General features: G+C 41.3%; 1 protein-coding gene across 18 annotated transcripts in view; it reads right to left on the reverse strand.

Moving 5' to 3' along the window:
- The window catches only part of eif4g3a (eukaryotic translation initiation factor 4 gamma, 3a), a 63,758-nt gene that overhangs the window by 29,965 nt on the left and 20,938 nt on the right, over positions 1-12,855 (reverse strand). For 5 of the 18 annotated variants that reach the window (XM_031302000.2, XM_036002597.1, XM_036002596.1 and 2 more), the window contains 7 exons: positions 9,963-9,983; positions 6,711-6,890; positions 5,556-5,667; positions 5,205-5,365; positions 4,253-4,387; positions 1,657-1,873; positions 685-1,458 (listed from right to left, as the gene is read on the reverse strand). In XM_031302000.2, coding sequence (XP_031157860.2) covers positions 685-1,458; positions 1,657-1,873; positions 4,253-4,387; positions 5,205-5,365; positions 5,556-5,667; positions 6,711-6,890; positions 9,963-9,983 — 1,600 coding nt within the window. The remainder of the gene's footprint in view (positions 1-684; positions 1,459-1,656; positions 1,874-4,252; positions 4,388-5,204; positions 5,366-5,555; positions 5,668-6,710; positions 6,891-9,962; positions 9,984-12,855) is intronic. The other 13 variants (XM_031302002.2, XM_031302001.2, XM_031301999.2 and 10 more) reach the window with 7 other exon arrangements.

Consider the following 12,855-nt stretch of genomic DNA (forward strand, 5'->3'; position numbering starts at 1 on the left):
GGGCACTTACTTGTCACAACAATCTTACTTAAAGTTTAACGTGCTTTAGGTCACTATGGTTGCATCTCTTTTTGTCCCACTTTAATGATAGTGACAGGTGTGTAGTTCTACAGACAGCAAAATAATAGTGCTCCATACAGACACTGCTAATGCTGAGAACTTTCGGTTCTGCTGGTCTGACAGGTGTCGCTCTGCAGCAGACCCACAAATATTGTTCACCAAAAATACTTCCACTTGTTAGCCATTATTTGATTCGGACTGTATTTCTTTCTTGGCAAACAAAAACACCAAAATGTGAAGATAATCTTACAGGACAACAAATACTATTTAAAACGCGTTCCAGGTGTTTCTGAAGTTATGGCAACTAATCCCTAACTCTGACCAAGCATAGAGTTTATTCTATATCTTATTGGGGAGTCAACTATGTCAGCAGAGTGTTTAATGAGAAATGATCTGCAATGTGTGCTATATGGGTGTTCATAAAACACCCTAGTGAATAATAGAATCACTTAAATTTGCAATTTCGGCACAGTAAAAAAATATTTCTACTGGACTATCACCAAAAAAAAAAAAAAAAAAAAAAAAGTCATTACTACTTTGTTGCAAGTTAAAGAAAAAAAAAAAAAAAACTTCATCTAGGCTACAATTCTTTTTACAGTAGTTGAAATGCACCAGATACAGTACCTGTAGTAGGACTCTTCCTGGTGAGTGCTTGTTGTTGGGACTCCGTTTTGCTGTCACTAATGCCTCCATGTGTCTCTGTCCCTACTACGGGGATGAGGTCTTTAGTGTCTAAGGACTTGCTCGCCTCGTCGGCCTCTGTCGTGGCCTGCACTAGAGGCGGAAGGCCAAGGGGGAGCATAACTGGCAAAGCTGAGGCGGGGCTTGAGGACAGGGTCACTGGCACCACAGCCACAGGTGTCATAGGGGCGAGCGCAACGGGCAACTCTGGCCTCACGTCACAGGGAAAACTTTCAGAGGATGAGGCCTCTCTGTAAGCGGGAGCAGAGGCCTGGGGCTGGAGTGCAGCTGAAGACAGAAGAGAAGGCTCCTGTGCCGTGGTGTCCAGCTCAGTCCCAGAGTCAGCATGGCCGTTCAAAGCCTTGGGAGCCGGTGCTGGAGAGGCAGCCAGGGTTCGAGGGGCGTCTGAGAGAGGCTTGTCTGCGCTGGGAGTCTGAGGTGGCGCCAAAGAGGGCTTGTGCTCCCCGACTGAGAAGGAGGGAGAAGAGGCTGAGGCAGTTGACTCCCTGGCTGAGGGACGTTCTCTGTTATTGGCCACTGAAAGAGGAAGAGTGACGGGGGCGGTCATCAAGGCAGGGAAGGGAAGCTCTGGTTCAACAGTAGAAGAGGGCTCAGATACAGGAGCTTTGGCCTCAAGTCTCTCTACAGGCGCTTCAGGCTGCACGAGCCCAGGCGAGGAAGACTTCTGGACGACTGGCTCCAGTTTTGGCGTATCATCTGAAAGGATGAAGAGTTCAGATAGACACACAATTGAATCATCAAAAAGGGTAATATCTGCAGCATATACTGTACTTAACAGTTTTTATTTTTAAATAGATAATTCGTGTAAAGATGCTTAGATGGAGATTAAGTTTATGATTGGGACAATTCCAGGCTCAATAAAGCAGACAGACAGAATGTGGTGTTGGTGCAGACCTGGCCCTGGTTTGGTGTCTGAAACCCCAGTGGTCGCTGGCTGCTGGGGCTGTTGGGACTGCCGTGGCTCCAACGTGTAGACTCCAGGATGGGCCTGCTGCGGCTGAGGAGGCTGCAACTGCTGCTGCTGCTGCTGCTCTGGAGTCTGGCTGCTGCTCAGCTGCTGCTGCGATTTGAGGTAGAAAATGTGAGGATAATGAGGGTGCGGCCATAAAAACTAGCAACACAGAAAACCAGAGACAGGCACAGAGATGTAGGCAAGCACGCACACAAACAAATAAACAAACAAGCCCAAATGCAGGATTAAGCAGAAATAAGGAGTCCAATGGGGTGTGGTTAGATTAAGAGGATGGCAATGAAGGACAAGACAGAAAGTGGAAGATCAATGTGGGAGAAATGGCAGGAGGAGGGGAACGGCTCATAACAATGCAGAGGAAAAGGACAGAGGGAAAGATAGAGAGAAATAAAATCAAAAGGGGCACAAAAAGACAGAGAAAGAGAGGAAAGACTGTTAACATCCACAGAAGGAACAAGGAGGAAGAAGTCACAGGGCCCTATCTTGCACCCGGATGCAGCACGGCGCAAAGCCCAACGCAAGTTTCTTTGCTAGTTTAAGACCGACGCAGTTGTCAATTTCCCGTCCAGCGCCCACGTCGTTGAAATAGCAAATGCACCTGCGCCCATCTGTACGCCCATGGGCGTGCTGGTCTTACAGGGAGGTGTGTTCAGGTGAATTCTTGGCGTATTGCTATCTTGAGGCTGCGGGAAGTGATCACGCCATTGACCAACAAAAACCTGGTCTAAAGTCAATAGCGCAGCATTTCATTGTTATTTTAACAGCAAATTAGTAAAATGCGCCTAGGCTTATGCACAGCGCGCGCATATGCTTGTTACACACACACACAGGGAAGCGCAGCAGCACACAAACATGCAAAAGATTACAAATAAATATATTATGGTGCAAATGCGCCATCATAATAGCAATGCGCCAAGGTACAAATGCGACTGGCTTTTCAAGGGAATGGGAGATGACACTGAGGGGAAACTGTTTATTGCTTGTTACGCCCAAAACACACCTCTGAATTAATGAAGACACTAAGTACAACCCTTTTGAACCATGCGCCCGGCACATGGACCCTTTTTTCCGCCGTCGAACTAGCAAAAGTGGATTTGGAAATGCCCTAAACTCACCTGCACCGTGCGCATAGATCGTTAAAATAGGGCCCACAATGTCCTTCTTCAGAATCCAGAAAAAATCTTTAATTTGGGCTTTTTTTTATTAAAATGTGCCAATGGCATTAGTCAACCGTTTTTAGCTTCAATATAATGACCCACAGCCCTGCTTATTCCCATTCTAAATGTAATTGGGGGCTGAAATGCAATTTTTTAAAGAACAGAATGGAAAAATAACTGAATCTGACTGGATTCTGTAGAAGGAGCAGGAGAAATCAGACAGTACATATGCAAGCTACTGTAAAAGATAGTGAGTGAATAGAAACAGTGATAGAAAAGAAGCAGGTTTAAGATTAAAACAGCTGTTAACAAGACTACCATGAATTCATTAGGGGAAAATTACATCTAAAGTGGTTTTAACAAGTCATGGGCATACATGCATGTCTAAACACATAAGTTGTATGTGATATTATTGAAATAACTTTTTTTGTTGTTGTTGTTATTATTCTTTAGGCCTTGACTCTTTCTTTTTGACCTAACTAGTCCCGGGAACATATGACCGGGAAAACCCAAGACTGCTTGTGTAGCTGAAGAACATAAACACTCAACTATAGTTAATAAAACTAATGTTTTATTTTTATTTTTTAATTTTTCCTCTTTTCTGCCCTTTTCTCTCACACCCAGTATAACATCCATTAGTTTTGTTATGTGTATGTATATGCATATATATCTACACCATGTGTGTGCGTGTCTGTATGTAAGTTTACGAATGTGTCTGTATATGGGTGTATGTATACATGTGTATATTAAGTGTGTGTGTGTGTGTGTGTGTGTGTGTGTGTGTGTGTGTGTGTGTGTGTGTGTGTGTGTGTGTGTGCCCGTGTCTATGCATGTATACATGTGTACATTTATAGGGGAGGGGGCCTTCCCGTCACAATTTACCTACTCCTTTACGGTTTCCGTTGCTCCCTGTTCCATTACTAGTTCTCTTTTGAATATACTTTCGATCTTTGTACTTGCTTATCTGGACATTTCTTATATTGCCACCTTGCAATGTTTATGATACTTGTCCTGGAAAAACTCAATGAAGAGATTTAAAAAAAAGAAGAAAAAAAAAAAAAAGAGTAATAAAACTAATAACAAAAGTACTTTTTTAGAAGTCCTAAGGTATGTTCTCGACAGAAAGCCAACATGAATTCCTTATGAGAGGGCAATATGGCTGAAAAAAATGACCAAAGACACAGAGGCTACGTCCTGTCCATCACTAACACATGGAGAACAGCAGGAAGGGTTAGGGCACGGAGTTCACACTGCAACAAAGCTACACAAGAGGTCTCTCCTCTCCTCAGCTGAATCTCCAGCCTAATCAGCTTACACTACCACAGCTGAAACTACTGTAGGTGAGTGTGTCAGAGAGCCATACCTGTGGGGGTGTAGGGGTAGAGGAAGGGCGGCCGATAGGAGGCGTCGAATTTCTGCTCCCTGAACCCCCTGCCATGATCTCCTCTGTGATATCCCGGCCACCCTGATTGGGGTCACGGATACGGATCTGGGAGGACAATGGCACAAAAAACAGACCTCACTAAAGCGCGCGAGTCTTAGAGCAACCCTGCCTCAGCCATGTCATATGCATACTTTCCATCTGCAGCATTATACACAAACAAGAATTTGGCATATACATTTGTGCTCAGGGAAAGAAAACGGATCACTGACACTTTAATATTATCAGGTATTTCACTAGCGATCACAGGAACAGCAGATTATCTGCAGATACACTCAGGGTTTGTATATTTGACTCAAGGAATAACAAAATGTCATGTAGTTATTTTCAAATGTTACATTTCTTGACTTAATTCACAAGCTCAATATAGCCTCTCTTTTAAAACAGTACTGCAAAACATTACATATATTGTAAACAAGAGAAAATTGATTCTGTTTCTCTCAAACACAAAGAGCAACTGGAGTAACTGGGGAAACTATCTGCTGATGAAGATTATACTGTGTGATACGATCGAAAGCTCCAGAACAGCTACTTAGTGGTCTTTGAGGGGATACTGTTTTGTCAGCTGCTGTTTAAGAGCCCAAAACTGAACTGTAAAGCTCAACTTTAAGTCCTTAAAAAGCTCTGAAAAAAATGGAAATCTGACTATCTACGTTTCCGTGACAACTGACAGAAATCATGACCGAAAGCTCCAGAACAGCTGCTTAATGGACCTCAAGGTGAGATTGTTTCGTCGGCATACATTAAAATGTTTATCTCTTTGATTATTATACATTATTACTTCAAAGCTTCCATTGAAGCAAAATATTTTTTTGACAAAAAGCACAATTACTGGAGGGAAAAAAAAGACAAAAGGAACAACTAAGATACTCACTGTTTTCTTCTCACGCTTGGCTGGTGGAGGTTGCTGTGGTGTAGGCACTATGATGGGGGGTGAGGGGGGATACACAGCCTGTCCTGGGTAGTAGGGCGGACCAGCCGTGGGGACGGGAGCAGGAACAGAGGGTGAGACAGGCGGATGGTACCTGAGGGGATCTGAATGCATTTGCGAGACAGTCAAAACAAAAGAGAGGAAAACAGATATTAGTACAACATTGTTACATTCTCCTGCTTTGGGGGCACACGAGGCTGATAGGGGGGTTGGGTGCATTTGTGGTGAATTCAGATTTTAAATGTGACATGGGAATAGCACTTGCAGTGTGTCTGTGTTGGATTAATGACTCACGATATGGGGCAGGGTACTCCCCTGGCCCTGGCCCAGGATAGAAGGTGCCAGACCCTGGAGGCTGTACAGAATACTGCTGAGGAGGTCCCACGTAGGGTGTACTGTGGCGATACTGCAAGTAAAAAGGACAGAGAGAGACAGTTTAACACATCATCAGATACTGTATGAACTTCACTATAAAAACTGCACACTTTTGCAATCAGTGATGTTATTTCTTTGAACAGTCAGATTTTATTTCAGGGATTTTAACCTTCTGTGAGATGAGCCGTCTTTCAAATTTGGCCTAGACCAGTTTTTTGAACTGTATTTCTATTAATCAGTCAAATCTCACCAGCACCAGCTGCAACCAGAGAGTATTTTCTCTGTTAGCATTCAGCACAAAAACAAATTCATCGCAGGTGCACTACAGCAGAAAATTAGAATAGTTTTGCTTAATTTCCACCAAAGACAATTTGATGAATTTTACAAAAGAAAAATGCTTTTATGTTGAACTATTCCTTTAATCTGTTTAATCTAAAACAGTACCAGCTGTAGCCAGAGAACATTTTCTCAGTATTCATTCGCTACAAGAAAAATGATCAAAACTGCTAAAGGAAATGTGACGTTACAATTATTTTTGCTGAATTCTAATCAAAGACAACGTGTAATTCTGATGTTCAGAATCTGTGTTCACTATAAGAAATTGAGTTTTTTTTTTGTGATTGTTGCGGGCAAAAATCCTTGATTATGCGGCACGTTTTCTTAAAAATTGCGATGGAATAGGCGGGATATGTTGTTCACGTCGCGTAATTACGTCACTTCATAACGTTCCCATGGCAACAGGGGAAAATGGCTGCTCGTGTGAAGTAAACGCAACATTTCTCAACTTTCTGCTAAGATATGTGACTTTTTTGCAACGAAAATGCGGGGATTATGAAATCATGCAAGCCCCGCATATTTTGCCGGAAATCGGCAATTTATGCGGCGAAAGTGCGGCGTATTTGAAAAAATGCGGCCCCCGCGTAAATATGCGGACTTTGGCTCATTATGCATTGAATTATGCGATCGCATAATTGTGTTTTTCTGGAGGGACTGATGTACACATAACTATAGCTGGAACTGAGGTATAGACCAAATGTCATTTTTAAGACCCAGTTCAGTGCGTGTGTGTGTCACCTGTGGGATGTAGTACTGTGCAGTCTGTGGGGAAGGGAAAGGCATGGGTGCCATGGTCATCATGATTGGTTGGTTAGTGGGGTAGACAGCCGCCGTGGGAGTCTGTGAGCCAGGCCGTATGGAGGGTGTGTTTGTAGGGATGGTGGGCCTTGCAGTCTGCATCTGAGTCCTCTGGAAAAACTAAAGGCAACATGTGAGAGAAACACAGAGAAACAACAAAAGACATTAAGTACTACCCCAGAGGCAGCAGTCTCATTTCCACATGCTGCCACGCTTCATCTAAAACACAAACAAGGACAGTTTTTCAGATGTCTTTACCATTAGGCCTACACATTTCTCACAGTGAGACAGTCCTGGTTTTATCAGCAGCTTTAAAGAAAAAATGTCGCTCAACTCTTATACAGACTGAGGGATGAAAGGCAGAATTATTTTCAGGCAGACATGCACACTTGTATACTACTATTTAATAGGGGTGGGAATCACGAGGCCTCACAATACGATATCATCACGATACTTATGTCATGATACGATTTTAAACATATTGCAGTATTCTGTGATATACTGCAGTTTATTACCTTTTTTCCAACTTCAAATTGTTCCCAATCTCATATTACAGTATGTCTCCAAAAGGAAACTTTGTCAGCATCGGTTTTATCTGAAAACATACATTTCTCTGTTTGTTCATCTCACTTCACTTTTATTGCTGCAAAATGGGATTGTCAAGCCGACAAACTGACCAACACATATCTAATAAAAGATCAATACTTGGCGTCTCTGTGTCGATACAGTATTGCCAAGGAAATATCGCGATACTATGCTGTATCGATTTTTTTCCCCCCACCACTACTATTTAATGACTCTATAATCAACCCATACAGTAAATGAATTACTTAACTAAACATCTCTAAAGTTTGGATTTTTTATTGTAACTGGCAAGCAATATTATGAGTCAGATGAATGACATCTACAAAATAGGGAGAACCACTCTCTGTTTAGACATTTTGGCCCTAAATATTTCCTCCTACAATCATTTAATCATCGAAACAGAAGCTTTAAAAGCATGATTAATTTATATTGACATACAATTTAGCAAAAGGAAGCCATTACACATAATCGTAATCAGTGCAGCATGAACTGTCTCAATTCTTCTAGACATTCACAATACCCACGGTGTTCATCATGAAGGTTATTATGATTTTATGTTATTATTGTTGTTATTATGAAGGTGGGAATGAGGCAGACATATACAATGATTCAAGTGGTGGATTGTTTAGGATTAGGTTTAGAAAAGCTTCACTAACTGACTGGAGTTTGGCTGCAGAACTTTGTTGTTGTCAGGGGAACTTTGTGGTATCTTGACGTGATTTCTTTTCAGGCAACACAAGAGTGAAAAACCAGTAACATACAAAAGATGTTAACAAAAGCCCATTTCTCTACACTGTGGATTTTTGGTTGTTTTGTGATTTATCTCTAATTCAAGCAGCTCTCCTTTATATTTTAGTTAATCGGGATAGGATTTAACCAATTATATTACATACGTACGTTTCATGCCAATTTTCATTAATTAATATAACACTGTGATGGGCCCACGTTAACTCCACCTCCTACAAACAGATGTGGGAGGAGATAAACTAAGGTTTGTCACAGGCATATCCCACAGCTATACACACTGGTGGTTTAAGGTAGTGTTTTTGCATTTCATTGTGTTTTTAAATGTCTTTTTTCCTAGGTTGGATAAGCAACAAAGGACTTTGGAGGTCTTTTGAAAAAGCAAAGCAGACCCGACCTTACTGTCAGAGACCAGCCCGATTACGGTTTTCTGCAGAAAACTTAAGAGGAACAACCAAAGTGTAAATTGCATTACTTTTTTACTGGTTTTTTTTCATATTTTCCTATAAACTCTCTTTTTTTTATTCTGGCCAGTCTGTCTGTAAACAAGCCTCACCAGCGTCCACAGCTGTAGAAAATAAAAACTCTTGGACAGCTGAATGACTTCAAATACCTCTTTTTGTGCCTGAACAGCTTGGCTAACTTTGCAGTTGTACTGAATATGTGACACACAGCATGGATCGCTTCATCAGGCAGCAATATAGCCTTTTCTCATGAGTCACACAGCACAGAAAACTTTTAAAAAAATATACTCGTAGTGACTGCAGTTACAATTATTTCTATACAACACGTCACAATCAGTTAAAAGTTTAATATTGGACGGGCATTGTGTTTGGATGGGCCTGAAGAAAGCCCACTACCAACAGCTGTGACTGAAGTCCAAACAACTAGGGCTCAAGCTGGGAACACCCAGCTACGGTCACATTGTGCTCCGGTGAAGGAGAGCAGAATAAACAATGCTGTAAAACCGTCTAAAAATACCCAAGAGGGAAATCACCTTTAACATAATAAATCAGGTTCAATGGCTTTATTGTAAATAGCCCTGTGGAAATCCGGGAAAGGACCAGGAAACTGTTCATTACCAGCTACCCAAAGACAGTCACAGTAAAATCGCTGGCAAAGCAAGAAATATGAGTCGACAGACAAAACAACTTTTCAACACTGTCACTGGCTTTGTAACTTAGGCTTGAAGCAATCACTGAAACAATAAGTGTGCTCTCCAGCAACACTCAAACTAGAGTGGCAATGATTAATCGATTAGTTGTCAACTATTAATTAACTGGCCAACTATTTCAATAACCAATTAATCTGTAAATAATTCTGATTCCAGCAACTGAATATCTTTGAGTTGTGGACAAAATGAGACATTTGAGGACATCATCTTGGGCTTTGGGAAACAGACATTTTTCTCCACTGTCTGACTGTTTATAGACCAAACAACTAATCGATTAATCGAACAAATAATCAGCAGATTAAATCGACAAGGAAAATAATCATAATAATAATTAGTTGCAGCCCTAACTGAAACCATACATGCATCCGATGGGCATCTATAAAATAATATTAAACATTATATATTTCCAAAAGGTAACACTTTTCTTATCACATCGTATACCGGTTCATTAAATTGTGCAAGTTAATTAAGTAATGAATGGCTCAAAAAAGTGAAAGGTGCAGTAATGATCTTCTGCAGGATAAAAGACGGGGAATACATGACTATAACAGATCTCTCTACTGAACATACACTGTGGTGAAGATGAGGGGGTGCACAGGGTTAAAAGTTAGGAGGGATAAGATTATTTAGAGAGGATCCTCATCATGCCATGCAGGTTTGGAGACTTTTGAAACAGAGGTTACGGTTACCTGGATAGGCCTGAATCCTCCCTTGAGTATTGAAAGCAGGAAAGAGAAAAAAGCCAATGGGAGACCGTAGTAGTGAGGCTCAATACAAAAACAAGCAGGCAATCATTCGCCCACACACATCAAGGCAGGAAACTACCCAATTATTTCTATCTACCTGACACTGTAACTGGTCCTTAGCCACTTTGATTGGCAAAAAAAAAACTCATATAATAGAAAATACCCTCTGACTGACTGGTTGGTTCATTGAATTGAAAAAAGCTTCAAAGACAGTGAAAATGTCACACATGCATGTACAGTTGCACAGATATCCACATGCACATAATCTCTTCTCACCCAGACACACTTTTTACTACCAAGGCCATAGTTCCTTTCTCAAATTGCACAGCCTGAGCACCAGTCTACCACAGTCTTTGCCATTTTCCAATCCCAATGGCTCTGGCTGTCACGTGCGACGATGATTTTGCAACAGAGATGATGTTGAGGGCTGCACCAGCATCCATGCATCCTTATATCTTATGGAGTTGATAGGGGTCACTTGACTGCCCTGGTCGTTCGGCTAGCTCAATAAATCACTGCGTTTGGTGAAAACCTTGTGTTTCCTTTGGCAGATGTGAGCTGATGTTTTCACTTTATAGCAGAGACGTAATCTAGTAACACACACTGAACTCAGGCTGAAGCTTAATCTTTACCCTGATATGAACCATTTCAAACTTTGAGTTTGTCTTTATATTTTCTCTAATATGAAATGTTAACTAAATCCTGTCAGCAAGTAGCTACTCCATTCTATTGAAACTATGTCAACATCATGACCTGGAAATGCTGACATAAATGTACAGTACGTTAAGGCCATGCCATTATGTGACATTACCACTACTTGAGGCCAACCAAGAGGAAACACTCAAGGGTAAAACTCAGCTTAATAGAGTTATTTACACTCTAAACTGCTCTCTGGAGGATACAACAGTTGTTTGTTTTAGTGTAATTTCCACTTGCTTTGACCTTTTGGTTCACACGCAAACAAAAGAAGTCAGTTACACCGATAAGTGGAGGGGAAAAAATGAAATAATGATTATCCTTGTTTGAAGACCGACTTATGTTTTGGCCAAATTAATTCATTTTCTGATCTCTGTGTACCCTTTACTGTGCATTGAGTGTGTTTCAGTGGGACAATGGCTGTTTTCACCATTGATATAAAAGGCCACTGTTCGGCTTCATCTGCTTTCCGACTCCACTTCCGTGGTGGCACAAGAGATCCCTGCGCCAGTTTGTGACAGCCAGAGCATGCATTTGTGTTTGTGTGTGTACACACTAACGCGGGCAAACACACCCGACGGACACACTTTGACACCATACTATTAATAGTCTGTTAAGATGTGTCCACACAGAAGCATCCAGAAGGTGAGGATGTTAGACAACAAGTTACACAAGGTACATGTTGGGGTGTGAATAACACCGCAATCTTCAAAGTGGGCAGCTGCATGAATCAATATGGTGAGAAAATCAACACAAAAGATAACAGGAAGTCACATGGACTTAATGTCAGCTCCCAGACATGTCTAAGACTCTTAGCATCCAAAAGGTAATAAACAAACAGCACCATGAATACTGCACTGCCAGACATGAACACATTAACATGCCGCTCATAATCTCATTTGTCAGTCATGAACACAGACACACACTTCAGTGTTTCCCCTAGGATTTTTTCCAGGTGGGGGGGGGGGGACTTTGGCTACATTGAGCTACCACATGTGCAGTCATTAAGTAATTTCCTGTACATCGGTAGTTTAATTTAAAAGAAATAATGACACTTTACGATCCATTTCTGCGTAAAAAAATATAAATAGAAGACCGTCCTATTTTTACGCTTGTAGAGTGGATCTCCGCGGAGCATACGCACCTCTACGCACTGCTCTGGTGCCCGGTATAGCCAGTTTCCTTGAATATAGTGAAAGCGTAGTGTTGAAACGGCCGCTCCGCATACGTTACGCGTGCAATGTAGCCAGCCCGTAAGTTTAAATGAATTTAACTTTTAAGGCAAGGAACAAGAAGCGAATTGCCTGTGTGTGTGAAAACAGCTTTATCTCGAGCATCCGTTTTCTTTTGGAATATATAGCATAATTATATAATTTTGTCATTCCTTTAGGGGGGGGGGGGGGTCATTTGGGCCCCCCCCCCAAAAAAAACAATGGTAGGGGAAACACTGCACTTGCAGCCGGTCCACACAGTTGTTTCTAACTCTTTCCTTGACTACAGTCTACCTGACCACTGGCTTCTGTCACTTGTCTTGTTTAATCCTGAAAACTATTAATTACAATTACCCCTTGATTATAGACCTTTTCAAAAAGCAACGTGAAATAAAGAGCATCTTAAAGACTAATTATTGTAGTCACTTGTGTCCATCTGGTATTTGGCTTGTACATGAGATTGTGAAGAAATCTAGTTCATATAATTCTCACCCAAACAAAAATAAAACTAATTGCACTACCTTGCTGTAACTACTGAAATCATATGAGACCATAGCCTCATGAGGGTGTTGTCACTTAAGAAAGCTTAATGGATTTAGATACGCAAGCACAGAAATAACAATGTCTCTATTTCTTATTGTTGGCATGAAGCAATCTGCAATACAGCCAAATATCCTTGAACATTAGTCTGATTGCAAATAATGTCTCTACTACATTTGGATCAACTATACTAGTGCCTAAAATTTTAAAAGGAAAAAAATATCTGATTCACTATCAAAACACTTATAATTAAATGAAAAGTTGGTGTCAGCCGCTCAGGAGAACAAGAACTGATATTCACTCCCTAATATCCTGTTTAACATTAATGAACTGCATACAGTATTAATGCTACATGGAAATGCCCTGCAGTGTGTCCAGAACCATTGGCC

The sequence above is a fragment of the Sander lucioperca genome, chromosome 6, assembly GCF_008315115.2.
Source record: "Sander lucioperca isolate FBNREF2018 chromosome 6, SLUC_FBN_1.2, whole genome shotgun sequence".
Lineage (NCBI taxonomy): Eukaryota > Metazoa > Chordata > Actinopteri > Perciformes > Percidae > Sander > Sander lucioperca.